Source organism: Eptesicus fuscus, chromosome 3, assembly GCF_027574615.1.
Source record: "Eptesicus fuscus isolate TK198812 chromosome 3, DD_ASM_mEF_20220401, whole genome shotgun sequence".
Classification (NCBI taxonomy): Eukaryota; Metazoa; Chordata; class Mammalia; order Chiroptera; family Vespertilionidae; genus Eptesicus; species Eptesicus fuscus.
Genome location: NC_072475.1, coordinates 46,713,885 through 46,741,189, shown reverse-complemented (window position 1 = coordinate 46,741,189; position 27,305 = coordinate 46,713,885). Strand labels below are relative to the sequence as shown.

Below are 27,305 nucleotides of genomic sequence, written 5' to 3'. Positions count from 1 at the left end.
TGACCTCTGGAGTGAGCAGGATGATGCTCATCAAGGTTCTAGAGCCCCAACATCATTTTTCCAAGCAGATCTGTTTCACTTTAGCCATGTTATATATTAGTCTTCCAAGTAAGGGTTCATTTGATCAGAGTTCCCAGTTAGGAGGTCCACTGATGTACTAGAAGTACCAGTATGTTAGGAATTGTAGACAAAAGACATAAATTTAAACATGGAATTGCCTTTTTGTGTGTGTGCGTGAAAATTAAGGCAAGTAATTTCCTGGTCCATAATTTTGTCATATATCAGATGGTTGACAACTAATACATACATGCTAAGTAATACAAAAGACAAAGTATTATAAATGTGCTTTGTGTGCAGTGAAACACTTCCAAATCATGAGTGTTAGCGCATGATGCTGTTACAGACAGGCCCAGCAGCTTTAAAAAGAATGCTGGAGGATTGCCCTTGCTAGTTTGGCTCAGTGGCTAGAGCATCAGCCTGTGGACTGAAGGGTCTCAGGTTTGATTCCGGACAAGGGCACATGCCCAGTTGCAGGCTTGATCCCCAGTAGCGGGTGTGCAAGAGGCAGCTAATCAATGATTCTCTCTCATCATTGATGTTTCTATCTCTCTCTCTCTCTCCATTCCTCTCTGAAATTAATAAAAATATATTTTTAAAAAAGGATGCTGGAGGAAAGAAGGCTGGCGCTAATATTCCTAGTGACTTATGATTGGTATGATTTTACTCTTATAAGGCACAGGACTTTCTATCCTCCAACTGGACAGTTTTCAGATGAGTTACTAGCATTTCGGTGTTTGCACTGAAGGCAGATTGATACAGGGATCACAGAGAAATGTAGTAGTGCGTATGTTGGTTATTTGTTGCCTGAGATGCCTGGTACTGACTGAGTCATGACTGTGTATAAGGCAGACAGAAACACAGAAGGAGGGAATGAATTTGCAGAAACTTATTTACTTGCCTTCCTTTCCAGGCTTGTTACACAACACTTGCCCTACATACCCGGAGGTCCAACCAGTCCCTTAACATATCTACTGAAATGCCAGCACTGAAAAGCCTCCGTTGGCCTCTACAGAAGGGGAGTGAAGCATCTTCCTCTATGAATCCATAGCACCTTGTTCAGACATTCATCACTGCATTCATCATATATTCTTGTCATCTGTTTACACATCTGTTTCCTACATAAGAAGTTCTTTGTGCCGAAACCGGTTTGGCTCAGTGGATAGAGCGTTGGCCTGCGGACTGAAGGGTCCCAGGTTCGATTCCGGTCGGGGGCATGTACCTTGGTTGCGGGCACATCCCCAGTAGGGGGTGTGCAAGAGGCAGCTGATCGATGTTTCTCTCTCATCGATGTTTCTAACTCTCTATCCCTCTCTCTTCCTCTCTGTGAAAAATCAATAAAATATAAAAAAAAAAATTAAAAAAAAAAAACAAAAAAGAAGTTCTTTGTATCATGGAAAAAGGTAGAAACTGCACTCCCTTTGATTTTAATCTGTAGTATTTTCATTTATTAAGGTCCAAACAATTGCTGGTTGAATAAAGAATATGATTCAATGAATGAATAAATTGAAAAAAAATAGCACATAATTAACTGTGATTTTATTATTTCACTATAGAAGATTTTTCTTTAAGAATGGGTTGGAGTCGATGGGAAGCATCATGTTTAACCAGAGGGAAGTATCTAAACATGGAATGATCAGGTCTCTGTTCATTGAAATGATGAGCTGACATGTTGGAGAGGTCCACAAGATGGAAAGCTGAGGACAGAACGCTGCCAACAGCTAGCTGGAAACTAAGACACTCAGTCCAACAACCTAGGAGAAACTGAACCTTGCCAACAATAAACACCTGGGCTTAGAAGGAGAGCATCCCCCAATAAATCCTTCGGATGAGATGGTAGACTCTGGACCAATGAACCCTGTTTGCAGACTTGTGAGAGACTGTGGAGCAGATGGTCCAGCTGAGCTCTGCCCAGGTTCCTGGCCCACAAAAACTGACAAAGTGTGTGTATTTTTAACATGCTTTAAGCTACTAGGTTTTTAAGCAATTTGTTGCACAACAATAAAGAACTAATACTTCTTGCTGTGCATTAATAAAGGAGAGCCTCTGAATATTACAAAAGGGAAAAATTTACTATGAACAGGAAAGCCTTGTCCCTGTCCCCACTACCCGACATCTCTACCCCAGAGTATCAGAAACAGGCATTGTCTTCTTACATTTCCTTTCATATCAACATAAACACAAACCCAACATACTCCAAAGAGGCCCTGATAGAAACGTGGAGAAAACTTTCCTGAATCAACATGAAATGCAAACAACAAACAGACATGAAAGGGGGAAAAAATCTCTCTAAAATAGACCCAGGCCAATGTAGATTCTCTGTACATAGTTTCTCAAGTTGGTAAGGGACTCTATTTAATTGTTGCCCTATAAGTCTAATATCATTGACATTGAGAATAAGAACCAGCCTCATTTACAAATGGGGACCTGAGGCTTAGCTAGCGGAACTGACTGACTTTAGATAGCCTGTTAATTGCAGAACGGGGAGGAAAACCCTTTCTCTTGGCTCAACCCAGATCTTTCAAAAGCAAATGCAAAAAAAAGAAAGAAAGAAAATAAATCTATTTTCAGCAAAATAGCAAATCATTTATTTCAGTCTTAATAAATGTGACTTGTAGGGTATCTTACAAGTACACATAAAAGTACACTGAAAATTTGCAAAAAAATGTACCTATGTGTGAACACGTCTAAGAGAAAAGAATGCAAGAAGGGAATGAAAGGATTCTATGCAACAAGTGACAAGTTTATAGTGTACTACTTGCTCCTGAAAATAGTTAGAAAAGTCAATATTTACCTTAGATGAGTGGAGGAAGGATGTAGTTATCAAAAAATATTTTATGTTTAATGTGATATTGCATCTGATAACTGGGATGAGTTTGAAAACCACTTGAATAGTGTTTCAACATTTACAAAATGATTTAATGCAGAGTATGTCATTTACTTTTCACAAAATCATATATGCCAAGCAGAGAATGTAATCATATCATGAATTAAGAAAATTAGGTTTGTAGAAATAAAACAATTAAATTTATGCTTCCAAACATGGTAGAGATGGAATAGGAATTCTAGTTTTCAACATTTAAATGCTTAGTCCAAGAACTGCAGATGTAAATCATTCTCAATTGAACAAAAAGCTTCCAGATTCTGTCAATTTTCTATGCAACCAGGGGAAGACACTTCTCTAAGTTAGGGTTTCCTCCACCAAGAAAATGAAGTCATTAGTCTAGTGTTTGTGGCGCTGGCTCGAGCCTTGAGAGTATACAGCTGTAGTGATAAGAGAAAGGACAAAGAGGGGGTAGCTTACAAAACATTTGACTAGCAGCTTTGAAAGATTCCTAAAGTGTGGTGCCAAAATCAGCACATCTAGGAACTTCTTAGAAATACAAATTCTTGAGCCCCACTGCAGACCTACTGAATCAGAAACTCAAGGAGTGGAGCCCATCATTCTCTGCATAATAAGCTGTCCAGGGCATTATGAACACTCAATTGAACCAACTATAACAGAATCACAATCTATGAGTCTTGATTTCTGTTTTTAAAGCCAACCTAATTCAGCTATCAGAGTAATTACCTTGTAAACCACAGAAATAGGTGTTGACAATTCATGTGTGTGTCAAGACTGGTTATCACTCTAGCTTTGGTTTTAGAGTCCACACATTAGAAGCCACTGCCATACCAAAAGGACTAGACAAAGACTCAGAAACAGCTAGACCCACACACTTTGAAGTAGTGTAAGAATGATGCACAGTTTACATGAACTAGGTAATCTGTTTCAGAGACTGCAGAGATATCACAGACCAAATTTATATGTCAATCTTATAACATAAAAATAGTAACTCACAATCTACACTAATAAAAGAGCAACATGCTAATTGACCGTACCTTCGCAACACCCACCAGCCAATCAGGAGTTAGTATGCAAATTAACCCAACTAAGATGATGGGTTAATTTGCATACACAGGCACCGAGTGGCCGGGGACATTCCACACCACCCCAGCCACTCTGGGCCTCTGGGCAGTGTGGGAAGGCAGAAAGGCGGCTCCAGCAAGAACGAAGGCGGTGCTGGCAGCCAGAGGAAGGAAGGCCCATTCTTGCACTAATCTTCATGTGTCGGGCCTCTAGTCTACACTAATAAAAGAGTAATATGCTAATTAGACTGGGAGACCTTCTGGAGATCTTCCGTACATCCTTCCAGACAAAGCCAGGGGCTTGGCCAGCCTGCAAACCACCCCAAAACGACCCTCAGCCCCTCACCCAGGCGGCCATGCACCCCAGCAGGGACCCCCACCCTGATGGGGTGTGGCCAGCCTGCATACTGACCCAGCCCCTCACCCAGGCTGGCACCACCCCTAGTGGGGACCCCCACCCTGATCCGGCACCTCCTTCAGAGCTGACCAGGCAGCCCCCACCCACGCACCAGGCTTCTATCTATACTAATAAAATAGTAATATGCTAATTATACCAGGAGATCTTTTGGGAGACCTTCTGGACATGTCCTTTCAGACAAAGCCATGGTGGCAGAGCCAAGGCAGAGGTGGTTAGGGCGATCAGGACAGGAGGAGAGGGAAGTTGGGGGTGATCAGGCTGATGGGGGGGGGGGGAGTTGGAGGCAAGCAGGCCGGTGCGGGGGGGTGGGGGGGCAGTTGGGGACGATCAGGCAGACAGGCAGGTGAGCAGTTAGGAGCCAGCAGTCTCGGATTGCAAGAGTGATGCCCGACTGCTGGGATCGGGCCTAAACTGGCAGTCGGACATCCCCCGAGGGGTCCCAGATTGGAGAGGGTGCAGGTTGGTCTAAGGGACACCTCCCCCCGTGCACAAATTTCATGCACCGGGCCACTAGTTTAACCCTTTGCACTCGCTTGCTTTTTTCTCGATTCCTTTATTCTAATGCTAACCGTGTCGGGTCACACTCGACATTCGAGTGCAAAAGGTTAAGAATAAGCATCCACCTCCCAAAAATAAAATCTGCTAATGCAAGTAGTGATAACGATATGCCAAACACTGTTCTAAGTGCTTCACACATGGTAACTTATTGATTCCTCATTACAATCATATGAGGTAGACACCATAATTACCTTCATCTTAAAGATAAAAAATCACAGGTATAAAAAGTTTTAAGTGACTGATTCCAGGTTACACAGTTAAAAAGTAGTACAATAGGAATTTGAACCCAAGGCAATCTGGTCTTAGAATGTATCATTTTAATCACTACAATATACTTTATTTCAAATAATCTTAAACTCCATGAGTTTGGTTCCAAATCATCCTGAGCACCATAGATGTTGGTGCAAATTATCTTTTAAGATTCTCATCAACTTCAACACAGTCTTAAAGAAAAATCTTCTATGGTGAAATAATATAAGCACAGAATGAAAAATCAATATAGATTTCTTTTATACAGAGCCAAAGCCATACCAACTCAAAACTCAAATCACCAGGAAGGTCATCTCAGTCCTCAAGTCCACTTTACAAATCTTGAAATAGACCCAGACTGGTAGTGACTTACCCACGAGGCATCTTGGCCAATCATGGAAATTCTGGACCTCTTAAAACACCTTAAATAATTGTTCCTAGAATTCTAATCAAGTTATTTTACTTGCTTGTTTTTAAGAGACAACATGTTCTTTACAAGGCTGAAGGAGTAAACTGGCCTCCTGCTTTATCCTCACACTGTTTCACATATAACCCACTTCAGTGTTCACTCAGAGTTCTATTGATATTCATAAAGACCATCTTCTAAGGTCATTAGAGTTGTCAATATCAATCTTAATAAATAAAACATATATATCAGCTATCATGGCTAAGAGCACTGAGTACTCTGAGGCTGAGTAGTTTGCCTTAAGAACAGAGAGTCAATTTAGGGACTTGGAATAGGATCAAGGTCTTTGGTCTGTACTTCCAAGTTTCATATTAGGGAACAGAAAACTCCAAGACCTGTAACCAAGAATGAGAGTACCATGAAATCCTAGCATCATTCAAATCAATCCTCCCATCTGTTGTCTGAATTCCATTTCCAGAATTATTGCAAAACTTCACTTGGTAATGATGCTACTGGCGAAAGCAATAGTAGTAATTGTGTTATCATGTGCAAGATAGTGTATTCACACATTATACACACACCCATTATTTCATGTGGTCCTCATGTCAACTCTGAAATGTGTTATTAACTTAGGTTAATAACTGAGGTTTAGAGAGTTTAAATCGCTCACTTGGTAAATGCCAGAGTGTTATTTCAAATACCTACAATAAAGGCAAACTTGCCATATTCTAAGGCAACCCACATTGAACTTCAACTCCTCTTACTGTTAGATAGTCATTATAGTAGACTAGAGGCCCAACGTGTGATTGAAATCACATGAGAAGGCGCCCAGCCTTTTGCCTAGCAAGGAGGCACCCCGCGGGGAGGCTGGCACCCATGCCTGACTCTTGCAGTACTGGCAGCCCTGGGAGTCAGGCAGGATCAGCGCTACGGGGAGCCTGGACCCAAGCCTGACTCGCAGCATCCCCTGGCCACCCTGCCTGTGTCCGATCCAGGGCAGCCCAAGCCACTGCATCAGCTCAGGCAGCCCCCCTATCTCCATCTCCATCTCCGCTCCGGGCCTCACTGCCTTTCTCAGCTTCTAAATACTATACTTTCTTTTGCTCTCTGAAGCTGCATAGAAGTCTTATCCTCGCTGTAGAGATTTCCTATACAAGTAATGATTGGAGGCAAAAAGTCATCCAGGCAAAGTTCTACCTCTACCCCTTCAAGCAACATGCTATATGTTCTTCTTCCCTAGGATGTATATTCTGTGTGATAACTATCAGTTTGTATTCTCCCAATTGTCTGTAAGCTTCCATATGGCAGGAGCCAGGTACAATTTTATATATTTCAGGCCCACTGCTAAATGCAAGCTTTTCTTTTATTTGAGCTATAATAACCAGTGGTCCTTAGTATATTCAAGGAATTATACAATCGGTATTACCATCTAATTCCAGAATATTTTAATTATTTCCAAAATAACACTTGTTTCCATTGGTAGTCACCCCTTATTCTCCCCCAACATCCAGCCACTTGAAACTACTAATCTTTCTGTATCTATGGTTTTGGTTATTCATATAAATGAAATCATACAATATTGTGTCTAGTTTCTTTCCTAAAGCATAAAGTTTTTAAGGTTCATCCATATTACATCATGTATTAGTATTTCACTTCATATTGTGGCTAAATAATAATCAACATTATGAATATAATATATTATGTTTATTCATTCATCACAAGATATATATTTAGGATGTTTCCTTTTTGGATATTATGAATAATACTATAATATACATTCATGTCCAAGTGTAAACGTATGTTTTAATTCTCTTGGGGATAATAGAAATAGAATTGGTTGGTCATATAATAACTCTATCCAAAGTGGCTACACCATTTTATAATCAACCAGCAAAGTATGACAGTTCCTGCTTCACTACATTCTTACCGACACATTTTCTTGTCTGTCTTTTTTGTTATAAACATCTTAGTATGTGTGAATGAGTATCTCATTGCAGTTTTGATTTGACCATTTCCGAGCTGAAAAATAATGATGGGCATCTTTTCCTATGCATATTATCCTCTTATATATCTTTGGAGAAATGTGTATTCAGATCCTTTGTCCATTTTTTTAAAAAAAATGGATTATTTGTCTTTCTCTTATTGAGTTATGAGTCTTAATATATTCTAGATACAAATCCCTTATCAGATATATGACCTGCAATGTAATCTCCCAATCCCTAGGTTGCTTTTTCACTTTCATGATGTAATTTGTAGCATAAAAGTATTTAATTTTGAAGCCCTATACACTTTTTTCTTCTTCAGATGTTTGTTCTTTTGGTGTCACTGAGTAATCCAATGTCATGAAGATTGCTCCTATGTTTTCTTCTATGAATTTTATAGTTTTACCTTTTATGTTTGTGTCTGATCCATTTTAAGTTAATTTTTATATATGATTCAGCTAGGAGTCCAATTTCATTGTTTCTCATGTGGATATCAAGTTGTCTCAGTACCATATGTTGAAAAATCTGTGTCCACCATTGAATGGCCTAGCAACTCTGCTGAAAATCAATGGGCCATAATGTAATGGTTTATTTTTGGACTGTCAGTACATATATCTATATCTATATCTATATCTATATCTATATCTATATCTATATCTATATCTATATCTATATCTATATCTATATCTATATCTATATCTATATCTATCTATCTATATCTATCTATATCTATATCTATATCTATATCTATATCTATATCTATATCTATATCTATATCTATATCTATATCATCTATCTATATCTCTAATGCCAGAACCACACTGCTTGATTCCTCAAGCTTTGTAATACATTTTAAAATCAAGAAGTGTGAACCTTTGGTTTTCTTTTTCAAGATTGTTTTGGTTATTATGGGCCCTATAATTTTCCATATGAATTTTAGGATTCACTTGAAAATTTCTACAAAGAAAAAAGCTGAAATTCTGATAGGGATTGCTTTTCATCTGTAGATCAATTTGAGGAGCATGTCATCTTAACAATACAGTTGACCTCTGAATAACAAGAAGGATAGGGGTGCTAAACACACAGTAAAAAAATCCACATATAACTTTTGACTCACCAAATATTTACTAATAGCCTACTGTTGACTGGAATCTTTACTGATAACAAAAACAGTCTATTAAAAAAACAAACATTCTATTGGCACATATTTTGTACATGTATTAAACTAAAGAAATGTTACTAAGACAATCATAAGGAAGAGAAAATACATTTACAGTATTTATTTTTTTAAGTGTGTGTAAGTGAACCCACACAGTTCAGACCTTGTTATTCAAGGTTATTTTTCCATTTATTTAGGTCTTTATATCTTTTATAAACTCAACAGAGATTTCATGTTCAACTAATAGTCAAAGAATAAAATAAATAAATAAACAAACAAATAAATAAACAAACTAACTAACCAATGAATGAGAGAATCCAAACACCTCTTGGAAAAACAGACACAATGATCATATTCTTGAATCCAATGCCCTTTTCAGAAAGCCACCCTTAACCAGTTTTGAAGATACATTGCAGACTTTTTCTCACATATTCAGCTGTAAGTTCTATTGTTCTTTCTCTTTTGACCATGTGATATGAGGGACAATGGTAGAAGGGTGATGGCTTGATTAACACATTTCCATTCATACCCTTCCTTCTCCAGGAAACTTGTCATAACTCAGCTACAAACAGACCACCCTGATTCACCCTCTTACTTCTCCCCTTGCTGGCTAGCGGTTCTGATTTACAAGGGGACTTCCCATAAACAAAGTTAAACATCAGAACTTTTAGCCATAATAGGCTGACTGGTGAGAAAATGAGCCCTAAACATAGCATTACATAGAATATTAAATCATGCAGAATGCTGTTTGTAAAAAGTATTTCCTGTATTTGACTGTCTTGGTAAGAATCAATGCAATATGTTGGCCATTTGGGAAATAAAACTTCACTTTGTGTAGGTGGTGTGGCCAAGAAAGCCCAGGAGATTCCATATTGCTAAGAAGGTTAGCATCTCTAGCAGTACCTAAGAAGCATCACTTTTCAGTATTATGATGTAAATGGTACAAGATGTAATTAGAAAAAAGAAAAAATCAAGACACCTTAGGTAAGGATTTGTGCATCTGACTACTAGTACTTCAAGCTTTCTGAAATACCACATTTCTTAAAAGGAACAAATGAATATTCTATCTCTTTAGCCACTTTAAAGCTTATATTTTATTTCTATCACTTAATATGTTACTTTAATGGAGCCATTGTTTATCATCAATATAAACAAAGGATCCATTTAGAATTAAATTCTCTCTTTAAAGAAAAAGTCTTAAGTTTACATAGTTCAAGGATGTTCAAAGGCACATATACATAGAAAATTTATTTCCATTTTAAAAAGCACAAGTTAGATTTAGGTAATTAGCTTTGAAATGGCTCATAATTGGCATATACTTATGAAATATGAAACACAAAGTCAGGAGGCATCAGAAACTATGTGGTAAAGGAAAAAGACATGAATCATAAATACTCAAAGAGTCAGATGATAATTCTGCAGACTTTTTTTTTTCTTTTTGAAAAAAGATTGCATATCATCAGTTCCTCTGTCAGGTAACAGTCTCTTATCATTGAATCCAATACTTTATTACATTGATCTTTATATTAGAAAACACTGAGTAACGTAATGGCCCTCTCCTTTCAGCGTACTGTAGAGGACACAAAAAATAACTTGGTGTTTACTTTTATATTACCCCAATAAATGAGAATGGGTGTAGCATTGAATTATAACCCAAGATAACATCTCAACCAAGTGTACTGCTTTCAAGTGATGTAAGGCAATGCAGACATAAAGATGGAAATTTTAGCTGAATCGGCAGCTACCAATTAGTTGTCCTTACAAAATTCATCTGTCTCAGCTACACTTATTTTTTATTGGTACAAATACATATTAATTATGAAAAATCAGAAAGCAGGTATCATTTGTCATTCATTAACTCAGTGCCTATCCAGACTGGATTCCCTAGCAGATTCTAAAGTGTGGATACTTATATAATTACTGGATTTGCATGACAACATTTACCTGTTTATTCAGCAAATATAAAATTGCATGTCTCTTGTATGTCAGGAAAGGAAAGATAATCTTGCCTTTAGAACTTGCGTCTTGTGTTGATCACAATTCCTTCTTTGCTGTTAAAGCTTAAGGCATTACGGGCTTTTATAATCTCTCTAGAAGGTATAGTCTGTGAGGTAAAATTATTAGAATTTTTACTGTACATTTGAGTCACTTATGAGTCAGAACAACAAAACACCATCCAATTCCCTTCTGTCTTGAACCCCATAGGATAGCATAGGTGCACCTTGGAGTTAGAGCCCAGGGACCAAAGAGAAATAAATTCTAACATTTACACGGGGCCCTGTCTGCACCTACAACTAAAAACAGCACCTGCTGGCTCCACAGCAGGATGTGCCCAAATTGTATCTTCATTTCAACAAAAGTCCAGTTTACAGTTTTATAAGGAATATGTGGGTTCAGATTATGAAACATAATACATCAAGGATTCATATTTATAATTGATATATTCATTGAAAGGAGTGTATATGGCTTTCCTGGTCATTTCGACACTGAGAAAAGTACCATAGCAGTCATATGTCTATGTGATATTTGGTGCGGAGGACAGACTAGTTACTCACCATGACAAATGGTGATATGTGGGACTGGTTATTAACCACCTCCAATCTTCTGTCTAGAGAGACCTTTGTTATCATCATTATATATTAATTTGGCTATAAAGCATATCAAAGAAATGGGTGTCGAAATGGATAAAACAGTGAATATCTTATTTGAGGTATGGCTTTTTCCTTTAAAACACAATACTCCTATGTATTTGCCATGGTAAAGTCTAATCATCCTGTGCAAAAAAAAAAATATATAGCTATATTTATATTGTGTAGTTTATTTGCTTCTTAAATTAAAAAGTGAGGGGAGACCATAGGGTTTCAGACCAAGGCTGCTACCAAAATAGATATTTCAACAGTGGGAGAGGAAGAAAGAAATAGGGAAACCAGTCCTGACAAGAAAGCTCTCTAATTTTGCAAAAGTGATGTGTGCTTCTGCATGGACACAGAGCTAATTATTTCCACTAAGATGCTGCTATGAAATGAAGAAGCTCAACAGGCAGTTTTGTGCATTTCTTTTTAAACCAATGCCTGAATCAAGTGATTCAGTGCAAGGTAACAGTCATCTCTGAGCCAACGTCTTGCAAACAAATCACAGCTCAAGACTACCACATGGACCATGGCCAGAGTACCACAGAGGCTCCCCTACCCCTCTCCAAGCTTTAGCACAGCTGGCTTCTCTGTGATAGTCAGCAGCAGCTGCCTGCTCAGCTTCCCTCCATGTTACTGCTAGGATCTCTCACCTACGCCACAAACACAGAGCACACTCTTAGACTAGAGCATGTAACATGGACATTTTTGTACCAAACTTTTGTAAAGGTCCAATCCAAGGTAGATTTCCACTCTGAATATTACATTCAAAACAAAGATTTAAAGTTATGACACCACATATGACAAACATCATCTTCTAAAAATGGAAGGGTATAAATGTTATTGCAATGCAATTATATATAATCTAAGAATTAATTGCCCTTCATCAAACTCATGGCATGCAACTCTGAGTCAGCTAATCACTCCTCCACCCCCATCTCATTGTTATTTAACTACTGAAGTTTTTTGGCAGGTCCAGACTAATTCAGAATCGCCCATATCTTCTAAACAGGAGCACTGAAAGAATTAGACTTTTGCAAATTTTATTTTACTGTACTCAGTTGGTATCTTAGATATGAGGTTTCTACAATGTTTTAACTTTTACTATGGCTCTGGAAGAAAGCTATTAGTAAGCAGAACACATAGACACATTGGCAAATCCATTTTTCCTCAGCAAATCACAATATGCTGCTACATTTTTCCCAGGAGGATACAGGAAGAGGAAGATGACACTATCCACACCTATTATCTTTTTCAACAACCTAAGACTCAGTTCCTATCTCATTTAGCAAGAAACCAAATAAACCCAGCAAGGTCCAAATTTGCAGGGAGACTCACATACATCTCATCACAGTGCCCACATGTAGGGGCTTTCACCTCCCAGTTGTTTCTTGTTTGGGTTGCACTGAATAATATGAAATATTAAAAAAATAATTATTAATTAATCTCCCATGCAGTTGCCCATGACTTTTACAAGCTAGAACAGGGAGCACAAGAGAATAGAAGATCCTTGGCACCACAGGACTCCACCCTGATTATGCTGCCTGCAAGCCCTCAGGCCATGAGAATTCCTAATAAAAAGCCTTCCATACAACGCACACACAACTGAAATAATTTCTCTGGCTGCTTCATAGGTTATTGCTCTGTGAAAGGAACTTAGTGTGGGAGCCCTGAGATTGCAGCTAAAGACATGTACATGTGACCATTTATGTACACAGTTCCCAAACAGACTGAAAAGTGACAAAGCTTTTTAAATGCTTTAAATGAGGAAGAAAAATACAGCATTAAGAAGGTAGCCAGCATTCAGAAAAGATAAGCCCAGGCCTTCAAAGACCTGATGCTTTAAAGCAAGCTCAAGACTCAACCTAATAATGCCCCCCCCCCCAAAAAAAAAAAAAATTGGAAGGATTAAGTGAACTATTGCTTAGAGCCAACATCTTATTTCTTGTAACTCTAAAACAATATAGTATTTCTGCAAAGAGGAATGATTGTAGTGACCATGCCCATTTTAAAATAAAGGAAAGGAAGCTCAGATTGGTACAGCATGTAGTTCACACAAATGGAGCTCTTTATAGAGAGGTAATTGCACAGAAGTGAGAAGACAGCACTCTTCTTACTGGCAGACTTGGAATCTAGGCTATTGGACTATGCCCAACCTGATCCTTATCCCTTAATCTCTATAAATGTTTTCATACTAGTCTAAATGAGGATAGTGAAATTGCATGTGACCAATTCAAAAGCAGCTTGATTAAAAAATTACTAAATTTCCAGTAACCCTGAAATAGTAATATAAAATATCTGAAAGTTCGTCCATGTTACCTAGGCACCAGCTCTGACCCTACCAAACTCACTGCAGGGAAGAAAAGGAAGCTCTGTACTAGGTATCAGGAGTCCAGAACTCTAGCCCTGGCTCTGCCAAGAGAAGAAAAAACAAAAATAAAAGCATGGATTTATCCATTGTCTTCTAAGAAATCAAAAGAATTTCAATCTGACCCCTGTGTAACTCTTCCAGAAAATCTAAGCTGAACTTCTATTAACAGATGATGCCATTGGATGGGGTCTAGATATACACTGACTCAAAGACACTATACTGTCATAAATTTTCTGTATACCTTTGAGTTATGTTTTTGATTTACCTGTTTTTTTTTTAATTGTACTTTACTCTTTCATTATGATTCTAAGACATATTTTAGAGAGTGTACCACAAAAGAGAGACATTTTGTAATAAACTAATTGAAATGGTAAAAAGACCCCTTTTATCCCTTGGTTGCTATTATCATCCACAGAGAAGCATTAAGTCTTGTTTCAGGAAAAAAGGGAAATAAGCAGTATTATTGCTCCTCGTTGAGTAGTGCATTCTTTCTCTGAGCAAAATCTTTTCTTTCCTAAACATTTGGCTACATGACCTCAACGGCCCATCTAAGCTCCCACACTCTATGATCATATTCAGTCTGCAACTCATGCCACAACCACCTCCAAACTTCTTACATCTGTTCTTCTAAAAGTACTTCCTAATACACACATTTTAAAATGGGTAGATCTTTTAGTTTCAAACACTAAGCTAGTTTAATTGCATAGCTCTGTGTAGTGATGCAGGTGTATATTTTTACATTTCATTTAAAATTTGCTAAAGTCCTTACCCTCCAAACCCATTGTAGCCAGAAATACTATCACCCTTAAATTCCTCTTCTTGCTATGGGAGTCCTTGGGCATCAAGAGTGCTACATGTACTAAGTGCGTGTGATTTCATCTGCCTATCCCCTTTGCATTACACATACCCGATACAGCATTTGAACTAACATATCCTTCAAACAAGACATTCACTTTCAACATTCCTTGATTTTCTCATTACTGTTATTCTCGCACCTTGAAACCCATGCCTCTCCCATGACATAGGCTTTTGTACCCATAACTCAAAGGCTCTCTGCAATCTTCCCAGACACTTCCCTAGAACAGTACACAGTATAACGTTAATATTACTATTTTTTATTTTCCAACAATTTCAACATCTGGTGAGTCACATGACAGCTTAAAGTAGCACACTGAAGCCCTTCTTTGGTGGCTTTTGAATTGTTTATGTGTTTGTTTCCTCTGTAAGAGTAAGAATTACTCTAGAGCAAGGACATGTTGATACTAACTTTTTTGCTTCTAATACCTGATTCATAAAGGATCTCAATAAATGTTAGGTGAATGAATGAAAATGTGAAATTAAGCCACATTTCCCAAGTAAAGATATGAATAAAGAAGTGAACAGAACTAAAACTGGGAAATCTCAGAGTAGAAAATGCTCCTTTGGAAAAAGGAGAAAAAGGCTCCATAAAATCTATCTTCAAGTACTGTGGGAAGCAACCGCTTTCCCAATACTGTCATCAGAGTGCACCAAGGAACGCGGAAGGCAAATGGTCCTTGGACTTAGCAGGGCTGTGCTGAGAGAGTGGTGGCTCGAAGCAATTTCCTGACCTGATAGCCTCAAAGTAAATGTTTACTAGACCTTACTGATCTTTACTGACCTCTGAGATGGTCTGTCTGCTACCTGTTTGCCATGCTTTACTGAGGGCAAGATGTGTATCTAAAAGTGAATAAAAAGCAGACTGGCCAGAAGTCGGTGTGCCTCTCCAAGAGAGAGGTTTCCATCTGGCCACCCATGCCTTCTAAATTTATATTTCTTGTATAGCTTTTCATTTGTGCAAGGCCCCTTCTTCAGATCCTGAACCCTAGCCGTAAAAGGTTGTGGCAAAGTACTCAGACATTTGTCAAAGTTGTTATTTGAATAGAGCTCCTTTGGACCTCTACTGGTACAAACATTCCACATACAGTAAGATTTTCCCTAAATCAAGTAGGCAAAGTGGACTTAATAAGGAAGCTCAGAAGTGGGTTCAGGAACACCCACAACACATGCTTGAATAATGAGAAATTATAGACCTGGTAGCCTACTTTAAGTAGCCAGGTGATTCAATGGGTTTTATAATTTGCTTTGGATCAAAAATAAAAACATCAAAGTTGGGCATTAACATTCTACAGTTCTAGGACTTTTCAAGTACCTATTAATTACAACACAACAGACATCATCTTCTTTTAGCACATATTTTTAATATCTTAGGTGTGTGATTATCATTCTCACAGCATATAATTATGTTAACTAATAAATACTAACATATCTAATTCAGTTCCACCAGAGTGAAGATAACTCAGAAGAATGAGTTGTAACTCCCAATTAACTCTTGCTTTCCTAAAGTAGAATAATAAAAATCTTAGAAAGGATCACTCTTTAATTTCTGAATGGAATAGACTCATCAAAAGTAGATTTTTACCTCAATTCTCCACTTATTCTACTTAAGGATTATCATTATTAATTTTTCTAAACCTTCTGAATGTTTTTCTTTTTATAAGAAAGCCTCTAAGGACATTGTTACTCATATGATTATTTCACAGATTTTTGTCATTGATAAAAAATGTTTTTAAAATACTGACATCCCAGATCTGGTTCTAGAACTTAAAACCAAACACAGGTGTAAATTCATGGTCCAGCTGTGCTCATATTATAGTCCTATGTCCTAAGACAGGTCACTTATGTTAGGTTCCTCCACTCCAGATCAGCATATCATTAATATCAGAGTTTCAGTCTTACTCAAGTGAGAATATATGCTTTATAATCAGTGAAGCACTGTCCAAATATCAGTGATTATTAGTTTGAGTGCACAGTAAGATTGTGCAAACAAAAATGGAGTTTGTGAATAACCCATTAAAATGAAGTGGTTTATGGGAGATATATGTTGACACAGCCTTAAGGAATTAAAGCTATATTAAGTAGAAGCTCCACAATATATATTAAGAATTGAGGATGGAAAAAGATTAAGCAAAAACCCTATTTTGGAAAAGGAGGGGATCATGGACAGGTGACTACAGTGGAAAACTCAGTGGTCTTGCTGTTCTAAGAAACTAAGTTTGTGGCCTGTGTCTGAGTAGAATAGGAAAAATGCTTAACTACAAACACTGGTCCATCAAAGGCTTGCTGGAGAATTTCTCAGATCTGGCCCATCCTCCTGCATCTTTCCAGAGCCCAGCTTGTTTCCCATTTTCCTTTTTAGGAATGAAACTTGGCTTTCCCCAGGTTGAGAACCTTCCACTATTCCCCATCTATATATATATAAAAGCCTAAGCAACCATTACGACCGGTCGACTGCTCAACCAGTCGCTATGACATGCACTGACCACCAGGGGGTATACACTCAACACAGGAGCTTCCCTCTGGTGGTCAGTGCACTCCCACATCAGGAGCACCACTCAGCTGACCTAGGGGCACCAGACAGCTGTGGCGCGAGCCTCTGCCGTCTCTGTGGCAGCGCTATGAGCAGTGGTGGCAGCAGCAGAGCCAGCAGGTGCAGGGGGGCCAGGATGAGCAGGAGTGGCCCGAAACTGGCAGTCTTACATCCCCCAAGGGGTCCCGGATTGTGAGAGGGTGCAGGCCAGGCTGAGGGACCCCACCAGTGCACAAATCGATGCACCAGGCCTCTAGTTATCTACAAAAGACAAGGCAAAATCTTAATCTGGCATTCAAACTTGTCCCCAGGCTGTCAGTACGAAACCTCACAATCCTGTAGGCACTTCAAGCCTTCAGTGGCCTTGTCCTCAGCCACCTAGAAACCTGGACCTTTCTCCTGAATGGCTCAGGCTGTTCTCCATTATTGTCTCCATTATTATTAGTCCACCCACCCATCAACCTGAATACACAAGCCTTCTCATAGATCTTCTCAGATTCTGCCAGCTTCAAAAGTATTTATCATACTCTTCTTTATGTTTCTATAATATCTGCCATAGTTTACTATTATGGGCCCCTGGGCAATGATTATGGGGTCCTATTTATTTCTCATTCAACCATCCACTTTTCTTCTCCTAACAGTTTCCCCAATAGACCACAGTACATGCTACATACCTGCAGCTCAGTATGTTTATAGAAGTCAAGTGTATTTCCACTACCAACAGGTCTGGTGGGGCCAAGAGTAATGATAGCAAAGGAAAAGCTAAGCTCTACTCTAGTGTGTTTTGCTGACAGTCCCATTATATGTCTAGGAAAGGTAATGGGAATATATCTAAAGAGGAAAGCACTACCACCTTATGTGCAGTTCAGTGTTGAAATGACTGACAGCTGAGAAGCAGGGATAGTTTTTAATTCATGAAAGGAACCATTGTGAACACAGGAGCTGCTGTTTAAGAACTGGAGTAAACTCAGCATGCCATATACACTGTCACTTAGTCAAGTAAGCATCTCACAAGTCAAACATGCAGTGACAATTGTGCCAGTCCAGTGTGTGCATCTAGAGTTCCTCTGGCTGTCTTCTGAGGACATGGAGGCCTGACATAGATTTCCCATTACCATCTCAAGACCTGAGACTGACAGGGAATGACCACTAGCAGTGGAAGTTCAGTTTCTGAATGCAGATGGTAAACTACAGTGTAGCCAGGCTAAAAAAAAACAAACAAAAAAAACAACCAACAAATAAATAAATAAACTGATAACAAGGAGCACCATCTACCTTTTAAAAATAGAGATTAATGGCTATCACCAAATTCTGATGAACTTGAGGAGAAACTGGTGTATTCCAACTCCCAACACAAGCTATTCACAACTTTTGGAAAGAAAAATAAAGAAAGCGGTCAGACTTCTTAATGTAGAAATCCCACAATTAGGAATCTAAGACAGGGAAATAGCTCCAAAGAAAATACTCATGAACATGTCCTTCATAGCATTACATACAACAACCAAAAAATGGAAGCTACCTTACAGGTCCATCATAAGGAATTTCTTTACAGAAGACGTAGCCGTCACTTTAACATAGTCGTGCTAAATTATATTTGTGAAGACTGTAACAATGTGTACAAAATATCCACATACTCAAAGTCAGAAAATGAGGACAATGGAGTAAGAAGAGTTTTAATTTTCAGAAGTTTTTTGTATAATGTTGTTGTATTTTAAAGACAATACTAATAAAATTAATTTTTAAGGATCTGTCTGTTAGAAAACATATGTTGATATAAAATAAAAAAGATAACTTAGACCATTGACTCTGAGAAGATTTTTTTTTAAAAAGGGCATGAACAGCAGCTTGTACTTTCAGATCATCATAGACCATTTGTAGCTCGCCATGTGGAGACATTCCCGGACACCTCTTACCTGTGGGGGCCGAGGTTTGTAGGGGGAGCTGCACTCAAGGTCAGCCAAGATGCTAGTCAATGAGTCGATCTCAGCATCCAGGCTGGAACGTCTCTCCTCAATGGTCTTGCCTCCAGGATTTCCCTGCCAGAAGCAACACAGACATGTTCAAAAAGGAAATTTCCAGTTTCCATTGATATTTGAATGAATTCAAATTTCCCTAGTTATAGTGTGGCTTTGTCCAAAATGTTCTGAATCTACCCCCCAGCCCCCGACCCTTATAACATTTCAGTGGTAGCCTGAAGTAGAATGACCCCTTTTTGACAAATAAGAAAACTGAGAGGTGTAAGATTATTTTTCTAAGATCACACTTATTTTTTGATGAGCATAAAAGTAAAAATAAGTAAATCTCTCCATCCTGTATTCAAGAAGCATATCCAACTGGGAAGATACTGCAAGTTCTTTGTGTTCAGAAACCACTGCTTAGAATGATGACATTTTAGTTGGAACAGGAAGGGCAAGGGTGGGAGACTTACAGTCCAGGAAGATGAATCAGCAGGGGATTCATGTCTGTGTGACAAACAGAGATGGCAAGTCCCAATCAATGAGTCTAAAAAATGAACTAGCATGAGACTGCTCAGGGTTCTGGCCAAGGGGCTGCACAGAAAGCATGTGGCAGTGGCCACTGATCTGAAGCTGGAGCTTTATGGATTTCATATGTCAATGCCCTGTGTTAACAGAAGTACCAACTTCTACCTGCACTCAGAATCAATAAGAGGTGAGTAGAAGACAATAAAACTACCACAAGGGCAGCCCCAGGCATTGTGAGAAGATTCTGCCAGGTAGTTTGCTTAGAGCTTAAGGGGAAAATATAGAAAGTGAGGTGGCCTTAGAATTTGAAAATATGAAGTGAGGTGGCTCTTTTACAAGGTAATTATGATCATGGATTTTCAGGGAGCATACTTAAGACTCCATCAAAAAACTAAAATGCATCATCAGCAAGACCCAATTGAAATAAAATAATAGGAAGTTATTATAAACTAATCAACCCTGTCAAACCTGTCTATAAGGCAGTTAAATATCAGGTTAGTGCCTGAAAAGGTATAGAAAAAGCATTAACCAATAAACCAGAATATCCTCAGCAACAACAAAATATAGGATACTCTCACAAGCTAGCATTAAACCTTACAGTCCTCTAAGTAAGTTTATCTTTCTAGTAAATATGCTGCATCAGGTGATGATAGCACAATAGAATTGTCTATTAACCCTATTAGTTTCTTTCCTCCTGGTAACTTGCTCACCAAACTATCTTCCTTGAGTGCTAAAACTTATTTAAGTTTCTGCATCAGACAGTGCTTAGGGGATCTGATACATTAGTCTCTTGTCAATTTAGGCAGCATGAGTTAATCCCCATGGATTTTATCTAACCCAGGCATACTGACAACACCAAAGTCTATGAAGCTGTGGCCCAGACCCTTTGGAACCAAACCTAATGACTGCTGCCTGCCCCAGGGGCAGCTGGTATCCCTCTCTCCGAGACCTCTTTAACTATGGCTATGTTTTACCACATTATTGAAAGCAAGCTTTTCTACATTTACTCCTTCTGGATGTATTTGCATGACTTCTCTCTGGCACTCTTATCCCTCCCCTGTTTTATCTTTCTCATAGTATCTATCATGATGTAACATCACCTTTTGTGTACATTTGTCTATCATCAGTTTCCCCCAGGAGAATGTAAGCCTCATGGCAGAAAGGACTTAACCTGTTCTGCTCCTTGCTGATTCCTCAGAATCTTGCTGAGGGTCTAATCCATGGAAATGTTCAATAAAGATGTTTAAGTAAATAAATAAATAGGTAATGACAGATGCTGGCATAGGTCCAGTCAGTAATCCTTTCCATATCAATATATTTTGGGTAAAAACAGCTAAACGTACAATAAAAGCAGTGGATGCTCTAGTATAGAGAGTTTATATTATATTATAGAAAAAGAACCAAAAGGCTCAGTGTACATGTGTGTGCATATCTGTGTGTATGTCTGTGTATTTCACACTATGTGGCTCAGATATAAAGGTTGCACTTGAGAAAAATTGGATATTTTCTTCAGTTCTCTTCCACAGTCAAAAATGAAAAAAATATAAAAAAAAAGGTAAATAAATAAGTGAAGTGCCAGGTTGACTAAGTTTTCTCAGAGCCTACATTCTGGGTTTGACCTAACACTATAAGGCCAGAGGGTCATTTTGAAAGTGTTAATCCCTCTATCAGTAGCAATCTCACTGTTATCCCACTGAGTATAATTAACTATGAAATATTGTGGTATTAAGAAGAAAATCTTTTACATATTCTTGTGAATATTCAGACACTGGGTCCTGGTATGAAAAAAAAAAAAAGGGGAGGATATTATTATTAAGGAAGGCAACTGAGAAATGTGTGAACCTGTTCTCTTACAGGTAGATAAAAACATTATGATAAGTACAAAATTGATAAGTGTATTTCCATATACTTATAGATAGCACAATATACTGATAAGGGCAGTGGATTGTGACCTGGTTAAATTCTTTCCTGAGCCATAGTTTCCTCATCTATAAAACAAGGAGAGTATCACCTGACATACCTAAGACAGAGGGAAATTAAAATATTCAGATAAAAAATGGATGAGAAAATACTTTGTAAATTATAAAGTGCTATAATTATAATTTTCATAAATAGCATTAATTATAGCAACCAGTAACTATAAATTAATATAAGTAATAATGCTATTGTTAATTATTCTTCTTCTTAAGGGAAGCATCATTCATTAAGTGTTCCCTGGGGGTATCAGTAAAGAGACAGCATTTAATAAGGTCTACAACATCTGCACTGTAGCAGAAAGTACACCAACTGCCCATGCCCCAAGTCACTGGGATATCTAACCACACAGACTCAAAATCACAGAATTACCCTGAGCAATACAATGAAACAAGTAATTATAGTGTGCAACTAGCCTGTGCACGCAATTGGTATTCAGCCTCTTTAGTCTACCATCCCTCTGAGTTGGAACTACTCCCATTTTTAGTTTCTCATATTAGGTTGATGCAATTAAAAAGGTCCAGCCTAATGTTGTGGAATTTTGTACCAATAACCTTTTATTGCCTTACTTGACCTTCTGAGAAGAGCTTTGCTCCTACATTTATTTCAATCCCCATTATGGATAAGAAGAGGTCTCCTTATCACTATACAGTCTCTATTTTATGTCTCAGTTCAAATAACAGATGTCCCCCCAAGTCCCACCAACAACCCTTTTCTGGAATGCTCATCTAATCTCACAGCACCATTAGATTCAGGGACTATATCATAGCTACTCCCAATACTTTATATTAGATACCAGAGTCCACAGTCTTATAACCAGATAACAGAATCCTATACACACATATACGAATGTATCTTCTCCTTAACTCCTCATCCCTGTAGCTTTACCATTTACCTAAAGGCTAAATGACCTGCTGGAGGCCAAATAACAAGAAGGAAGGTTCTGCTGACTCTTTGCATAATGCTTTTCCTAGACACCACATAAACTCTTATAAAGTGGTTATTGTAACAACGATTCTCATATTTTTCAACCATAACTAGAGAGATGCCACTGTCTTGATCCAGGTTCTGCCAGAAGTCAAAGCCTGATGCAAAGACATGCATGCCGGTCCCAGGAAGCATGACTGAAGGACTGGAAGAATTAAGCAGGGGAAGAGGGAAAGCCAATTCAAAGGTGCTGTATTGAGCTGGTCAGCCACATAAGTAAGTAGGTCTCTATTCTCCTCAAAGCCCTCTGAAGAGTCCTGTGAAATGTTCCTCGGATCTTCCCACTAAGGGGTGAAAGAATAGATTATCTCCGGGCTCCAGTTCTCCATGGACATGTGCTGCCTATGGGATTATAAATTCCCTCATAATTTTCCTGAGAATTGGAGTGGTGGCAGAGATGCCCCAAGGCAGAAAGAGAGAGAAAGGTTTTGCAGCTGAGGCAAGGTGCCACCAGGTCATACCTACACAGAGGTGGTTGGTGTAGCAATGGCTGGTGCATGGTGAGACCAGAGGACAAATGGTGAGTTACAAAAAGTGTCCTTTTACTCACAGCCAGAAACCCCACATGAATAAGGCGTTCATAAGATATTTTTTAGAATATAATTATTTTCATTCATTCAGTAAATATGTATATGATTAAAGCTCACCAAACCACAATTGGGGCTTCTTATAACTTGGAAAGGTATAAGTACTATAAGTGCCACTAGTAGAATTATAGGATGATTGCATCCCTGTTTATAAATTCATAGGAACAGACTTCAAGCCAGAGTGCAGAACCAAAATGTATAGCCTGTGAAGCCATTTCCAAGAGTCTAATTTTAGATGGGTCATGTTTTAGCCCATATATTGCTAACCCACTAATTACAGGTGACAGTCAAGAACCAGTTATTTATCCATGTTTTATAACCAAATATCTTGTTTAAAAAGAAATTTAACTCACAGAAAAGTTGTACAAGTAGTAAAATGAACTCTACCCACAAATCCTATACCCAGATTCATCAATGGCCAACATTTTGTTCTCTCTCTCTCTCTCTCTCTCTCTCTCTCTCTCTCTCTCACTTCTTCTCTTTCTCTCTCCTCTCCGTCCCTCCCATTCTCTCTCTTTCTTAAATTCTTTCTAAAATAACAATCAGAAGATAGGTATGACCACTCAAAGGAGTTTATTCATTTATTCATTTGTAAGGCCATGGGCAAATTCTACAGCTTATATATAAAAGATTAATTGACTATGGTAAGGTTAAAAACTTAGAAATACCTACCCTTCAATAAAAGAAACTAAAGTTAGGTGATTTAAGTCAAGCAGCAAGAGAGGACACTAAGATCTTTACTAACCTGACTCAGAGGCAAAGGGCCAGAAATGTAGCAAAAGGGGAAGGGGGCTAGGTGTTTATAATAGCAAAATCTACCCTTTGTCAATATATTTAAAAGTATATATTCTGTTTGTTAAAGCACTGAAAGCATTTGAAAGAAGTTACAGAAACTTCCCTTCCATATACTTCAGCTTGCATCATCTAAGAACACCTAATGCTTTGATATCATGTACACATCCAAGAAATTAAACATGGTACAGCATTATCTCATATGCATGCATGCTCATATTTCACCAGCAGTCCAAGTAAAGTCCTTTTACTGATTGTTATTAATTCCCATCCAGAATCCAATCAAAGATCACACATTGAGATGACACCTATTTTTGTTCTCTTTTAACATTTGCTTTTCATGAAACAGACCTAAAATATATTTATTTAGGCCAAGTGTCTTATAAAAAGTTCAATAATCTGGCTTTGCCTGATGATTAGATTCAGACTGAACAAGTATGGCAGGGATATCACAATGCATGATGCTGTGTCCTTGCCAGTGCACTCTATCATGAAGCATATGATACCAGTTTAGCCCAGTTAGGTGATGTCAACTGTGATGACTTGATTAATGAAGAGTTCACTGCACTTATCCATTGTGAATGTGTCCTCCTCCCTTTTACCTCAATAAATTGTCTGTGAGACTCTACCAATATTCTGCTTATCAAGAACCTTTTACCCAATCGTTTTTACATCCATAGGTAATCCTTGCCTGAATTAATTATTGCATTGGTGTTTGAAAAATTGTGAGAGTACTCAATATTAATGAATGGAAATATATGGATCCTGCTTAGCATAATGTTTTTTGTTTATTTTTTGTTAAGAATTCATTTCTATTTTGAGTATAGGGAGTAGAACTAACTGCAAAGTCTTCTGCTATAAAAAGGTTTAATCTCCAGCATCTGCAGGGAACTTATACAACTTAATAAAAGGAAGATAAATGATCCAATAAAAAAATGGTCAATGGACCTAAATAGAATCTTTTCGAAAGAAGACAGAAGGAAGGCCAAGAGGCATATGAATACAGGCTCAAAGTCACTACTTATCCGAGAGATGCAAATCAAAACGACAATGTGGTACCATCTCACACCTATCAGAATGGCAATCATCAACAAATCAACAAACGACAAGTGCTGGCGAGGATGCGGAGGAAAAGGAACCCTCATGCACTGCTGGTGGTAATGCAGACTGGTGCAGCCACCGTGGAGAACAGTATGGAGTTTCCCCAAAAAACTAAAAATGGAACTCCCATTTGACCCAGTAATCCCACTTCTAGGAATATACCCCAAGAAACTAGAAACACCAATCAGAAAGGATATATGCACTACTACGTTCATAGCAGCACAATTCACCATAGCTAAGATTTGGAAACAGCCTAAATGCCCATCAGCAGATGAGTGGATTAGGAAACTATGGTACATCTATACAATGGAATACTATGCTGCTATAAAAAAGAAGGAATTCTTACCATTTGCAGCAGCATGAATGGACCTGGAGAGCATTATGTCAAGTGAAATAAGCCAGGCAATGAAAGAAAAATAACACATGATCTCACTCATTTATGGAAAATAAAGAACATTATAACCTGATAAACAAAAAGATAGACACAGAGGCAGTAAAGCACCGAACAGACTGTCAAATTACAGTGGGAAGGCTGGGGAGTGTTGGGAAGGGAGGGAAAGAGATCAACCAAAGGACTTGTATGCATGCATATAAGCACAACCAATGCACACAAGACACTGGGGCGGGTGGGATGAGGGCATGTGACAGGGGCTAGGGGAGGGTGGGGGAAGGTCTATGGGGGGAAAAATGGATATATATGTACTACTATATGTAATACTTTAAACAATAAAATAAAATTAAAAAAAGAAAATATCCAAAAAAATATAAAAAATAAGAGAGAGAGAGAGAGAGAGAGAGAGAGAGGTGCCTCAAAAAGTCATCTTTGGACCAAACACTGTAGCATTATAAATAGAGATAATGTGTTCACAATTCGAAGTGGGATAATAGCTTGACAAATGGGAATATGGTATTGAATGTACAGAAAATAAGGTAACAACAGGAGACAAAGAGAGTTTTTCATGGTTCTAGTATACTTAAAGAAAAAAAAAAACACATAAAGATAAAACCTAAACACTGGGTTTAATATATGCCTCAGTACTTTTTCTTCACATTCCCTATCATTCATCCTTTTCAGCCTCATACATTGTCCCCAAGTTTGACCAACCCACATCTCTTTAAAGGAAATGGTCCTACCCCCATCCCTTGTTGCCAAAAACAAACAAACAAACAAACAAAAACAAACAAACATGTTTTGGACCATGCGATCCTACTTCAAAACACTGTGACCCACAGAGAAAGGCTGGACACGTGAGGTATGTTTGCCTGTGACAAAAAGATACACTAGGCAAATAAACCTCCGCTCCTACAACTGAACTAAGAAACATGTAACAGAACTGTCATGAGGGTGAACTACAATCATTATAAACCAATAGGATCATGTTCAAGGTCAATTATTAATACCCAAAACATATAAAGAGATAAGTAGCCCAATTATTTGAAAGAGGAGAATAATGAACATACAAACAATAGTGAAGTAGAGGATCAGAGAAGGAGGAGAAGAAGGCTGGAAGAAAACAGGAAAGAGAAGGAAAGAGAGATGGCCTCGTCCCTGAACCTTCCCTAATGCCAGATCACATCCACGTGGATCCTCATGATAAAATCCTCATACAGAGCTGCTCAAGGTGCTTCTGTTCCATTCTCCTTATTCTAGCACAAGACCCTCTCATTCACACAGGTGACAGCACAAAGCCAGGTCTATGGGACACTGTCAGGCAGTGCATGTCCTTTCTGAACGTCAACTGTTACTTCTATAAATGAGGTATATGAAGCTGCCAAGTTTCCTTTTATATATTAAGTCTTCATGTTGTATTAGTCTATAATTGTATTTCACAACCTGCCTGCAATCAGACCCAAACTCATTAGAGTTACAAAGAGTCAGAGTTTAAGCTAACTCAGTAGTAAGTAAGGTCAGGTCATAGTTAACATGGTGCTTGAGTACACACAAGCAGCCCCAATGTTCATTGTTATATTCATACTAGAGGCCCAGTGCACTGGGGGGGTGTCCCTCAGCCCAGCCTGCACCCTTTCCAATCTGGGACCCCTCAGGGGATGTCTGACTGCCGGTTTAGGCCCAATGCCTGTGGGATCAGGCCTAAACCAGCAGTCAGATATCCCTCTCACAATCCGGGACTGTTGGCTCCCAACCGCTCACCTGCCTGCCTGTCTGATTGCCCCTAACTTCTTCTGCCTGCCAGCCTGATCACCACATAACCACTCCCCTGCCAACCTAACTGATTGACTCCTAACTGCTCCC

The 27,305-nt window shown here is 38.5% G+C and overlaps 1 protein-coding gene across 1 annotated transcript in view; it reads right to left on the bottom strand.

The window, feature by feature from the left end:
- LPP (LIM domain containing preferred translocation partner in lipoma) overlaps positions 1-27,305 on the bottom strand; it is a 680,107-nt gene that overhangs the window by 332,073 nt on the left and 320,729 nt on the right. The window contains exon 8 of the mRNA XM_008151584.3: positions 19,041-19,163. Coding sequence (XP_008149806.2) covers positions 19,041-19,163 — 123 coding nt within the window. The remainder of the gene's footprint in view (positions 1-19,040; positions 19,164-27,305) is intronic.